This window comes from Lichenostomus cassidix, chromosome 4, assembly GCF_008360975.1.
Source record: "Lichenostomus cassidix isolate B80296 chromosome 4, HeHo_3.0, whole genome shotgun sequence".
NCBI classification, from domain to species: Eukaryota; Metazoa; Chordata; class Aves; order Passeriformes; family Meliphagidae; genus Lichenostomus; species Lichenostomus cassidix.
In genome coordinates, this window is record NC_139484.1 from 11,421,519 (window position 1) to 11,434,055 (window position 12,537).

General features: G+C 40.8%; 1 protein-coding gene across 2 annotated transcripts in view; it reads left to right on the forward strand.

The window, feature by feature from the left end:
* BMP2K (BMP2 inducible kinase) overlaps nucleotides 1–12,537 on the forward strand; it is a 49,648-nt gene that overhangs the window by 24,250 nt on the left and 12,861 nt on the right. The window contains exons 8-15 of one of the 2 annotated variants that reach the window (XM_085057891.1): nucleotides 1,467–1,570; nucleotides 2,904–2,983; nucleotides 3,801–3,961; nucleotides 5,249–5,418; nucleotides 6,102–6,197; nucleotides 6,883–7,064; nucleotides 7,870–8,027; nucleotides 11,050–11,166. In XM_085057891.1, coding sequence (XP_084914017.1) covers nucleotides 1,467–1,570; nucleotides 2,904–2,983; nucleotides 3,801–3,961; nucleotides 5,249–5,418; nucleotides 6,102–6,197; nucleotides 6,883–7,064; nucleotides 7,870–8,027; nucleotides 11,050–11,166 — 1,068 coding nt within the window. The remainder of the gene's footprint in view (nucleotides 1–1,466; nucleotides 1,571–2,903; nucleotides 2,984–3,800; nucleotides 3,962–5,248; nucleotides 5,419–6,101; nucleotides 6,198–6,882; nucleotides 7,065–7,869; nucleotides 8,028–11,049; nucleotides 11,167–12,537) is intronic. The other variant, XM_085057892.1, reaches the window with a different exon arrangement.

The window sequence follows — 12,537 nt, forward strand, 5'->3', positions numbered from 1 at the left end:
GGATGTGTTGACCTCATAGCTTATGCTTTTATGTAACAGGCAATACCAAATCCAAACCACTTTTTTGAGTGCACGTTGATAATTGAGAAACAGCAGTTATGATGGTAAGCACTTGCCTTCTGCCAGTACTGACAAAACGAGATGAATTTTCATGACTTAAGTACTTTTCTCTGTCTCAGTGGTACTTTTTTTCCTTTAGAAAAGTAGGGGATTTTATGCTTTCTCCTATGTATGAATGCAGATTTTTTTAATTCAATGAACTGCTGTGCCAAGATGAGCAGTGCTGGCATGGAGTATATGTGGGTGGGACAGAATGTCCTTGTGTAAACTTCCCTTCTTTCCATTTGGATTGGAAGCCATAAAAAGCTGCAGTTGGTCATAAATGTATTTCAGGGACTGTGGTTTCATCTTTTACAAGGCACAGGGTGGGGAGCAACAAGTTGGATATGCTCCACTCCATGAATTAACATTTCAGAATCAATTGGCAGGAGTCACTTCAGTGAGTGTTCTGCTTCCATGTCATGGTGCTGCCACTGAGAGTTGGAATCTGTTATTTTGTAAAATCTATGAAAAATTAAACTTGCAGTGAACTGTACATGAGATGAAATACTGGCTTTGTGTAAAATTCTAGGATCTGAAATTATTTTTTTCCAACCTATTAAGGACTTTTTGTAAATTGATGTTTGAGGTTGGCTGTACTACTGAGCCGTTGTGCAAGTGTAGTTCACTTTGCTCATCAAAAGTGAGGGGTTATATTCTCATAGCAGAACATATTTTTAGAGGCTTAGGTTTTTTTAGAAAGTGCGTTTTATTGTTTATTTAGGTTCTCTGGTTACCTAGGCAATATTGCCTGATTATGTATGTATGCCTGATTTTGTGTTATATTGGAAACAACATCAAGTAACTTTGGTGTTTTTCCAAGAAATCAGACCTTTTAATTTGGGACGCAAATGTTTGAGAGAGAACATCAGGAATTGTGTGTCTTGTCAGGGAGAAGTCCTTTTATTCATGAAACTATATTTTGTTTATATGCAAGATTGTTCATAGTCAATAAAACCTACAGACAAAAGGTGATAAACATTAGCATGATGCAGTAAGATCTGTCAATCTCCTTTTAGCTACATTGAATTTTGTGTTAACCTTGGAAAAGGCTAGTGGTCTGAGTTGGTTTTGTGTTGTTTCTCTCTGCAGTTACTAATTCCTACTTTGGTTTAGCTCCCTTTGCACAGCTGAGTGTCAGGATATCAAGCAGTATATGTGTTCTGCAATCGTTTTTGACCCTATAAACTACTTGACTTTGACAAAAATTATTTTAAAAAATCCCCCAAACCCAAGATAAGGGTGCAAAGGACTCTTTTGGTGGTAAGCTGATTTGGTGGAATTGCTGAATTTCTCCTTGCTGGTAGCATGCTGTCTCAACAGGCTTTTTGAGATCTAACAGTGATAATTCTTATCAATTTTTGCAGGATATATGCTTGAACCAGATCAAGAGCAGAGGCCTGATATCTTTCAAGTATCTTACTTTGCCTTTAAAATTGCCAAAAAAGAATGTCCTGTGTCTAATATTAATGTAAGTACTCTTGAATTCCTTCTGTATTTTCAGTGTGTATATAGGTGGTATTGAGAAGTCTGTCACATTAACTGAGAGATCAATTCTGTCAAATGCCTGGTTCCTACGTGTAAAACAGCAGAGAACATGTGCAGCTAATGTTGTGTAGATGCAGTATGAGCACTCTGTACACAAAATATGCTCTTCATTTTGAGAGCATAGCTTCATGAACTATACTGATACTGCACCAATACCTGGCTTAGGATTTTAGCCATTAGTAATCTCTTAATACAATCAGTGTAACATATGCAGATATTAACCTTGTTGACAATGGAAGGCTTAATGTTGTAAATGTAGTCAAGAGAGTATGTATGTTTGCTCTGGATAAACTCTTAATCATCCTTAGCAATTGTGTTAGTCCATTGGAAGTACTCCAGAGAGCTGGAAGGCAAGCAGAGCAGTACTTGGGCCAGCCTGCACTGTTACCCTTGCTTTCCATGGGGGTCTGAGCTTGGTCTCCAAGATGACCTGCTCCACATATGTAATTACTGTGCAGTGGGATTTGGGGACACTACAGGTATCACCTGTAGTGATCTCTGTCTTCAGAGGCTCACAAGTGAACTCTGAGATCCCTTTGAATTCCTTTTGTCCTTTATCATTGTATAAAGAGGTGCTTAGAAATTTTGAGTGTTGCCTTTTGGAAACACAGATGAAAATAAACCAGGAAGTCTTGAAATACTTGATAATTAACTGTCTCTATTTTTTGTGGCCAGGTTTAGATTTGCATTCATTATGTGCATTTGTCATTCGGGATGATGGGTTTTCCTCCTTTGCCCCAAACTGCCATATTCCTTGTAAAACATAGTCTAGGTGATATGGGATTCATTCAGGAATGGGATTGAAGTGGGGGTAAGATAAAAGCCCAAGCTCTGGTGCTGCATGGTTTTCTGGAAGTTGTGTTCTGATGGGAGAGCTGAGTGTGCTAAAAACAGTTTTCTCCAAAGATTGGGCTTTGATTTAGTTCTTGAGCTTGAGGCTGAAGTAAATCTCTGTGCAGTCACACAAAAATACTTGGAGAACATGTTGTACTTCATTGTTGGTAGTTGGTTGTGTAAATGAAGTGAAGTAGTTGACAAAACAGTCAGACTAGTCAGGTTCTGCTTTACTTCTGCAACAGATTGAGAGGATATAGAGATTCTGTTAAGTTAAAAGCTTTTTCATCTACAGCTGTGAGTTCTGCATGAAGCACTGTAGCATGGAGGTCTTGAACCCAAGTATTCCTCTTCAATGTGTAATGAATTTTTTTCTTTCAGGATTTTGGGTTTTTAATTTATTCATGTTTATTTTTCCCAAGAATTCTCCTGTCCCTTCAACTCTTCCTGAACCCATGACAGCTAGTGAGGCAGCTGCTAGAAAAAGCCAAATAAAAGCAAGGTGAGGAGAGGATGTGACTTTGCATTTTCTTTCTCCTAATGTTGTTAAGCTACATGTTTGTTTTAAACCTGTTTTCATCTGCTTGTTAATAAATGAAATATTACCTCGGTAGAAGTAATCTGGTAAGATAAACTGCATGTCTAAGAGCTTCAAATCTGTTTGGATTCCAATCCTTTGATTTTTTTCATTATATTGAGAATCTAGGGAGAGAAATTGAGAGCCTGATATTTTGAAGGTGAACGGGTTTTGTTATTTGTTTTTGAGAAATTCCAATTTCCGTGGAAAATTATTCACTTTTTTTTGTCCTTGTTAGTAAAAACAAACCCAAAACCATGGAAACTCCTATTCATGCTTTTGATTTCTGCTATGATATAGTGTGTGTGCACTTAATGCTGATACTAGATGAATCCTTTACCTTTTCATTCCTTGCTAATGGAGGTGTTTGGGTTTGAATCTACCAGCACATGTGACTCAGATACTTTTATATTCAGCTATAATTATCAGCTCTGTTTACAAAAAAATAGAAACAAAACCACAAGAAATTAGCAGAAGTAGAAATAATTTGACCTAACACAAGGTTTTCCTTTCTCTTATTTCTTGTACATACGAACAGTAGTCATGTTCCTAGTCATGGATTGTGGAGTCAAGGACAGGACTGGAGTTTTAGGAAGCGAGTTTTAAGATATTTACGTGCAGTGCAGGAGTAGCACATGATTAAGACATAACTGAGCTATTAAGAGATGTACTGTGTCTAATTTGAAGTAGAAATAGTTGTCTTTTTATCAAGGATCTTACAAGGGAAAATCTGCCTTTTCAGAATAACAGATGCTGTTGGACCAACAGAAACCTCAATTGCACCACGACAAAGACCAAAGGCCAATTCAAGCACTGCCCCTTCCAGTGTGCTGGCAATCCAGAGCTCAGCAACTCCTGTCAAAGTACAAGTTCCTGGGGAATTTGGTAATCGTGGGCAAAAAGGTAACTTAAAGTCTAAGGATGGACCAAAATAAACAAAGAAGCAACTGTGCATTTATTCTTCTTCTTGCTCTACAAGGGATAACATTTAAAACTGAGTTTTATCTCTCTTACTTTTCCAAATACCAAAAACCAAATCTTCATCATGATGTCTGCAAGACTGTAAATGTGTGAGTTGTAAATTGGAGGTGCCACAAAAACAAAATGCAGATTATTGACAAGGAAAGGTGTTTTTTCACTGTGCTTAACACTAGTTTTTGAATGAACTTGCCCACTGCAGACAGAAGTTCATGCTTGTTTTGACTTGCAAATAATTCACAAAAAGTATAGAACCCTTCTGTAACACACTGGGGTTTTTGTAGTAGGAAAAATATTCTCTTGTGCCTCAAGAAGTCATGAGATAGCAGCAATATATTGGAGGTATTTGTAGGCTGGAGCCATGTCACTTCTGTCATGATTGACATTCGTCACATGTGACACTGTGGATGCAGGAGGAATTAGGGAAGACTCAGTTGAATGAAATGGGTTTTTGAAAAATCATGGCTGTTCTTTCATTCAGGAAGAGTTACAGCTCTGATAAATGGTTAAATAGTTGACATTTATACCTAAAACACTTTCTAATTGCACTTCATGCTGCTGTGTGTCTGCTTCAGAAGAGTGGCTTCAGGGATGGTATTGGAAAAGTATCAAAAGGTCACAGAGGGTGTTTGTGTCCCATGTGTAAGCACTTTTACTATGTGGTATCCACATAACATCCAGCTTGAAAAGCTTTTTCTGTTGTGACAGGGAACAAGATCATTCCTTGGCCCTTCAAAATATAAAACACATTGTGCAAGAGAGAAATTTAGGGTAGTAACTGTTTCTTGAAAGGTCGCAAAAGCAATTGAATTGCAAAATTAATCATGCATTTAAGGGAGTTTGATGGGTGAGCTAATAGTTTCCCTAGGGGAAAAGATTCAAAATGTCTTTGTTGAATGCATACAAAAGCTGTATGCTTTGAGGTAAGAGTTTGAGATCCTGCAGTGTGTAGCTTAAGTGTTAGTAAAACAGAAATCTGGAACCCAGCTTGCTGTCATCATGCCAGAGGACGTTTCCCGCATCTTGCAGGTAGAAGTGGTTCATTTGGCGGCCCAGAATTACTTTTGAAGAAGAGATCTTATCTACCAGCTGTCCTGGTTGTCAGACTGGGAGGGAGGGTCAAAGACAGTGTCAGTTTGAGGTGTCAAACTGCCAGGGAGAGCTTTGGCTGAAGTTGAGGGATGTGGGCATCATTAGTGTTGTCTGTCACAGGAACCACGCGGCCAGGGAACGGACAAGACGTGTCACAGTCCCAAGGGACCACCCCACAGCAGCACAGGGTCCTCCAGCAGCTGCAGCAGGGAGACTGGAGACTGCAGCAGCTGCACCACTTGCAGCACCAGCAGCACCAGCCCACCATGCAGGACGCTTACATCCAGCAGGTACAGTCAGATCCGCCAGCCAAGTGTCTGAGACGCGTTATATATGTTAATAACATTTGGAGTCCCGTGCAAGTTGAACACTTCTGCTGTTGCTGCCTGTATTTTTCCAGCTAAAAAGAGTTCCTGTCTCTCTTCTTACTGTTGCTTTGTTCCTTCATAGGCCCTGTAATGCGTACCCTAGAAAGCTGCTTGCCTTGTGCTGTGTTATTTTTGCAGTTTGTCCCTGAATTCCATCTTGCTTTGTATCACTAGTATGTGACTTAAATAAAGGCTTTACCTATGTAAAGGAAAAATAAATAAAGGCTTTATCTATGTGTAAAGGAGCTCAGGATAAAAGTTAGGAGTTACCTGGATGATTATGTTGTGCTTGCAGTAGGTGGTTTTATGTGCACCAGTGCTGAATATGTAGTCTGATTTTTTTTTTTTTGGTCTTTTTTTTTGTTTAGGTGTTTTTTTTTTGTTTTGTTAAGAATTGGCTGGGGAGTAGGGGAAGGAAAAAGCTTCCAAACAGACTGATTAAAATGCAGTGACTGAATTGCAGGCTGGTTCTTGATTATGTGGTATCTTAATTGAAAAATGCTATGAAGTCATAGATGTGATATTCAGGAGAAGCATTAATTAAAATATCTGCTTATTTCTGAGGGGGCATTGTGACTTCTTAAAGCTGTTTTTTGTCTTTCCAGTATCACCAAGCAGTGCACCAGCAGATGGTCCAGCAGCAGCTGTTGCTGCAGTCTGTGTACCAGCAGCAGCCTGCCCACTCACAGTATCCTGCCATGGTATGTCACAGAGATGGTACAGTCATAAAATTTGGCCTGTGCTCATAAACCTCTTGGGTAAATGCACTAAGAGAAGTGCCTGGGTAGTTGTAATAAGCTGTGGACATGGTAAATAGTGTGCAGTTTGGCATCTAAAATGATATTTAGTTGGTGGGAAGTTAAGCTTTCACAACTTAGTTTGGGTTGTCTGGAGTTGCACTGTTATATTAATAATAGGATGGTATCTATCCCAAGTTTCACGAGGTCTGTGCTCATTTGGAACATACTTGGTTGCAGTTTCCAGTACTGGCCACAGCAACAAATACATGTTACATGACAAACTGACAAAAGACAGTGATGTTCAGTTCTTACTTGAAAAGCAAGTGAGCTAACTGTTTTGTAAAAATCAGGAGAAATTGTCCTGAAATGTTGATTATTAAGACTTGAGAATAGAGTATGATGAAAATGGAATTAGCAGTGCTGCAGTAGCATATAGTTGGGTTGCAGTAATTACAAAAGTCTAAGTGATGATGTGCTGGAAAAGAAAACCAGTCTCACTGACCTGTTGGAGCAGTTTCTCTTCACCTGTGTGTTCTGGAGTGAGGTGGTGGGGGGTGTGTTTGGCTGCAGCAGCAGTGCTGTTACTTGGCAGAAGAGATTCAGCCAGCCCGTGTGTGTTTTGGTAACACAGCCCTGATTCCCCCAGGTGCAGCAGTACCAGCAGGCTCTCCTGCAGCAGCAGATGCTGGCTCAGCAGCGGGCGCAGCAGGTGCAGTCTCCTGAATATATCACTTCTCCACAAGACTTTCAACCAGCCTTAATCTCCTACCCCAGGTCACTCCCAGTGCATGGTGGAACAGTGGCAGATCCTCCCTACCCTACAAACAGGTGAGAATGGTGTCTCAGGTGAACCCCGGGGTTGCTTGTGGCTTGCATTACTAATTGTGGTTAGCACTGCCAAATCTTTTCCTCAGAAATTACTTGCTTTGGTAGTAAGAGATGACTTAGAGCAGTTGGACAGTGGGTGTTCAGTGGTAAAGGATATTTTGGGAGCAAAGTGAGACAGTTTGTTAACGGATGAGACTGGTGCAATTTTTTCAAGTATCTGTCTTCCAGTATTTCTTGTTTATGGACTTAGTCCAGGAACTGACTGCTAACCGCTTTGCTTGGGATGGTCAATAGCCTATGTTGAATGAGGTTATGTGCATCTGAAAAGAATTTCAAACACCCTATTAAGAGCAGCTTTGTAGTTGGCATTGATGTGCTAGGGCTGCTAACCCTGTGCTCAGAGGTGTGACCTGAGTATGTAATATGATGTACACCTCAGTAGTGGCCCTCTGACCTGCCTTTGCTTAATAAATGGTAATAAAGGATGACTTTTGCTTGAGTTCTTGTGAACAACAGTGTATGTAATTAAAAATAAAAAAACTGTCTTTTCTGATTAAAAAAAATCAAGAAAACCAACAGATTTATCCAGTTTCACTGATGTTAGAAGCCAGGTTATATATTGATATAGGCTCCTACTAGACTTCCCTTAAATTAGCCTTCAGAATTTTTGGGATGAGCTGTTAGTTAATGCATGTGTGTTGCTTGTGTGTAATACTTGGCATTATGAATCATGTCTCAGATTTTGACCCTGATAACCAATCCTGTCATGTTTCTCTTTATTTGCTTCGTTGAACCAACTCTACAGGTCAGGTATTCCTAATGCTGAAGCAATTGCCAGTTACCCAAAGCAGAACATCAGTAACCCACCTGATATGTCAGGTTGGAACCCATTTGGAGAGGACAATTTTTCCAAGTTGACAGAGGAGGAGCTGCTGGACAGAGAGTTTGACCTGCTAAGATCAAGTAAGGGACGCTTGAAGGCTTACTTTGCTTCCCAGTAGATGAGGGCTCTGTGGTTGCTCAGCAGTTCCATCACCTGCTTGTCCAAGGACCGTGCAGGCTATGTACAGAACATTCTTTCTGAGCATTTGAGGGCACAGTTGGGCCTGTCTTCTTTCTTTCCTTTTCCTTTTTGAAAACGTGTGCAATAGGAACTCACCATTTGAAACTGATAGTTACTGGCTCAATTACTGCAGAAATGGTAATATCTTAGCTCTTCAACACTGCTTGTTTCACCTTCACTGTCAAGAGGCTCTCAACAGCAGAGGTATATTGTCAGATGGGAAGAGATTTTTGGCTGCTTGCTTTATTCCTTTCCAGCTTTTTTCTCGCACACCAGAGCAGAAGATTCTGTGGGTCTGATATGTCCTTTGAAAATGCCTGAAAGAAAATTGATCTATTACATTATGTTAATGTTTTGTACTGTCCTTTTTGAGTGGCTACATGTAAGGGCTGCTTTATTGTACTGATATGGCAATAGTTGAATAAACTTTTTCCTCGTGAAGTTGGTTATCTTCATGGTTTTTACTTGGAATTACTTTCTCTTCTTAATTGCTGAACACATGCTTGCTAGCTGCTCTTCCTGTAACTGATTTTGTTGAGATCAGATTTATTAGTGGGACTGGGAAGATGTGACAATGTTAAACAGATTGTGAATGCTTGGCTGTCTATCAGCAAGTTTCTTCCAATTAGAAGTACAGTAAAGTTGAATTTCAAGTAACTGAAAGAAACTACCTTTGCCTTCAGTTGAGTATTTTTCTTGTTGGTTGTGCACATTACCTGTTAATCCTTGACAAAAGTAACTGGGTGGGTTTGTTTGTGAAACTCTGGCTGATAGTTTTCCCTTGTATCCTGTGTGGATCAACTCAGACTCTTCTTTTTGAGATGGGAATGTAGCCCACACACATTTTACAGTAAAATGTCTCACTGCTATCTGGGAAAAATGGCTAATGTACTAGCTGAAATTAAGCATTCCTTCCAAATCCAAGTTAAAGATGTGATTCAGTAGTAGAATTGAATATCTGTAAGCATGCTCCTTCCAAATTCGGCCCCAAGTCTTTTGAAATTACACACTCATTGATCTGGAGCAGGTTAGTTTGAACCAGAGGTCAGCACTGCACCACCCACTTTCAGAATCTGTAGCTGTTGGACTGCAGGCAGTACACTTTTATGAGATTCATGTGGTTAAGTCACAAGTTTTGAACAAATACAAGTACCAAAGAAGATGATAAGCAAGGCACGTTTTGGGCTCAGCTCTTCAAGGAAATTCAGTGCACAGGAGAGCTGGGTGTGATAACACACTTCATACACTGTATCTGAAAAGTGAGCTCAGCGGCACAGCTCTGCTCGCTAGTAACCAGCATTAGGGTTTTTAGTCGCTCACGTGGAGAAAACGCAGAAATAACCCCCAATTACTCCCTTGGCCGGCAGATGGCAGCCTTGTTTGTACGGGTGGGCTGCCTTGCAGCTGCTCTGAGCGACTCGGGCTTGGTGTCCCTCAGAGGATGGGGAGCATTGGTGGTTTGTCTGTGTGTGCATGTAGATCACATCACAGCCTTTCCTTCAGAGACCTTTTAGCTTGGCTTTTTGATACGGAGGGTGTTGTGCCAAAGATCATAGGAGTGTACCTGGCATGTTAATGCCTTTGCTGCAGTCAAAGCAGATACAGTTCATGTTGTCTACTGGTACTTTCTCAGACTTGGCAGGAGTAATGAGAAATCAGGGGATTTTTTGTACACTTGAGTCTTTTACCAATAAAGTTGTCTTTAACTGTGTAAGACTTATTGGAATTTCCTTAGATATGTATTAAAGTTCAAGGCTAAGTTCTCTTTAGATGTAGGTTCTCTCTTATGAGGGAAAAAGGCTGTTGAGTACTAAGCAACTTTCTTGCCATCTAGAGAAAAGAGAATTGGAGGTGCAGATTTGATAAGTGGTTCTATTTTTCTGTTACTAAAACCAACTGCTGTCCTGTAGTTTATAACTCACATACAGAGGTTTGTAGGTTTCTGTGGTGCTGAGTAGTGTTCAAAACATGAATCCTTTCTTTCTCTTTTCAGAAGCCTAGTTTGTACTGTTGAGTTGCTGCTTTATACATAAATCAAAGGTTTTTCTAAATCTGTAAAATATTTTTAAAGCTTATATGTTTGTAACAGCAATACCCAAGTAAATACACACAGCCTTTGTTAGAAGACGTTGTCACAATTTGTCAGGCTGGCATTACCATCAGATTTCATGTGTTGAGAGGCTTAATGTCAGTTTGTGCAGTGATGGATACTGCTGGGGTGATTAATCACTTCTCTTGTAAAAAGGGATCCAATACCTAGAACAGAATACCTTGCTTATACTTGGTGAGGGTTTTCCTAGTAGAATGATGCTGATTGCCTTAAAAAGTAATGTGCAATTGGATGGAGATTTGTGAACTGAGCACCTTTGTGGGGAGCTGTGACATGGAGTGACAGACTGGAGCCCCTGGCTCTTGTTGTTTCTCTGTTGTTGGTGTTGCTGTGATCATCAGTTAGCGACTGATGGGCCAGAAGTGACATCTGATGCTGCATTTCTAACAGCATTGTGAAGAAGATGATTTCTTAAACAGCTCCTGTAACCACTTAATCATCTGTGCAGAATTGGGAGCCAAGAAAGTGAATCTGCTTTCTTCTCTCCCTGGGAAATGAACCCAACCTGGCTTTCATAGCATTGCACAAAGACTGTTGTTAGGCTGAGGATCAGCTTGGTGCTCCAGCAGGGACAGATGTGGGTGCAGAGTCTCCCCCAAGCACTCTGCCTGTCTCCTTGGCAGACTGTACAGTAGGAACAGCTGTGCAGGCAAGAGCTGGGCTTTTTACAAGCCTTTCTTGGTCAAAACCCCTGCCACACAATATATTCCTCCCTTGCCCTGTACAGTGCATAGCTTTGCATAGGTGTAAGTCCTGCCACTTTTATTTTATTTTACTTTATTTTTTGTTCTGTTTCATTTTGTTTTTTACAGACAGGCTGGTGGTGGACAGGAGAACATCTTCAGATAAGAATGTGGAGCCACATGCTGCTCCACAGACAAGTCCTCCTGAAGATCCCTTTGGTTCTGTTCCTTTCATTTCTCAGCAAGGCAAGTTACATCTGTGACATGATTACCTCGTAGCTGTTTGCATACATACCTGTAGGTGTACATGTCTGCTGAAGTATGCACAGCAGTTCAGTGACCAAAGAATGGCAAAGGGCTCGGCTGCCTCCTAACAGCACATGGGTTGAAGGGATGTGTTAGTGTGTTCATTACCTCCAGTTAAAACCACTTGTGCATCCAGCTCCTGGTGCCTGTGGAGCCCTGGGACAGACTGTGTAGGGCGTGGTTCTGCTGGGCTGCTGCAATGGGCATCTCCTGGGCAGAGCCACAGGTGCTTTTGCTGAAGGCAGATTCCTTCCTAAGGCCAAATTTTGCTCCTTCCCAGTAGTCTGCTTTTGATTCACACTGTTTCTGTAGTTGGTTCTCCAACCAAGTGAAGACAGTAAGCTTCTACGCATTTAATGCACAATTTTGTCAAATTGTGTCAAACCCAAACATTTTATGTTGTCTATACACGGGGAGGGTGGGCATTCATTATTGCTTTTCAGTTCAGCTTTGACTATGTTTACCTTGAATGGAAGTAAAAATAATGTGTTATGTGGGCATTGTGAGTGGGAAACTGCACCATGCTGCAACTTATGCAACAGTTCTAACATTTGGTTGATCAGCACTTTAATATTTATTTTGGTACCTGTGACAAAGTAAAGCCTGTGTGGTAGTTGAAGGGTAAAAGGAGCATCAGTCACTTTTGGAGCCACTTAGGTTTTGTTGAGAGTTCTTTTGTGATAAAGGTGCCTTAGTATGACTTGTAAAGACTGTTCTTACGGAAGTTCAAAAGCTCAGGTAACATGCCTTAAAATAAATCAGCTGGGGTCAACCTAAGTTAGTATCTGTGTTTTCTTTCCATTGATCTTGAATTCTTGGGGATGCTCTGCTGCAGCTGCACAGTGCTCACAAGTGCTCCTGTGCTCCACGTGGTAAAGGGTGAACAGGGTAATGCTGTTGTGATCTGCAAAGCCTTTGGTAGAAATCCCTCTGCGCCCATGGCTGCTCCTGTCCTTAGGCTTGGATTCATTCTGCTTGGTCTAGGACTGTGTTCTTAGTTTGTGTTTTCCTTCTGCTCACTCAGGACAAGTTTGCTTTCTGTCATCTTGTTCATGTTCTCTAGTTCAGTGCCATGTGAAAGCCATTTAAGTGAAGAAGGATTTGCTCTGTAGGTGCTGTTTTGGAAGGGTTTTCCCTGGCATCTTCTTTCTAGAGGTTCCTTTGACTTATAGGTGAGCCTGAATTCACATGCAAAATGAACAGGAATAGTTCACACTCCATTTAAGGTGGAGTCCATCAGGTAATCAGTCTGGTACTTCATACCCTTGTGTTTGATTGTTGCTGTTTTTTCAGATGGTTGTAATATAGCTT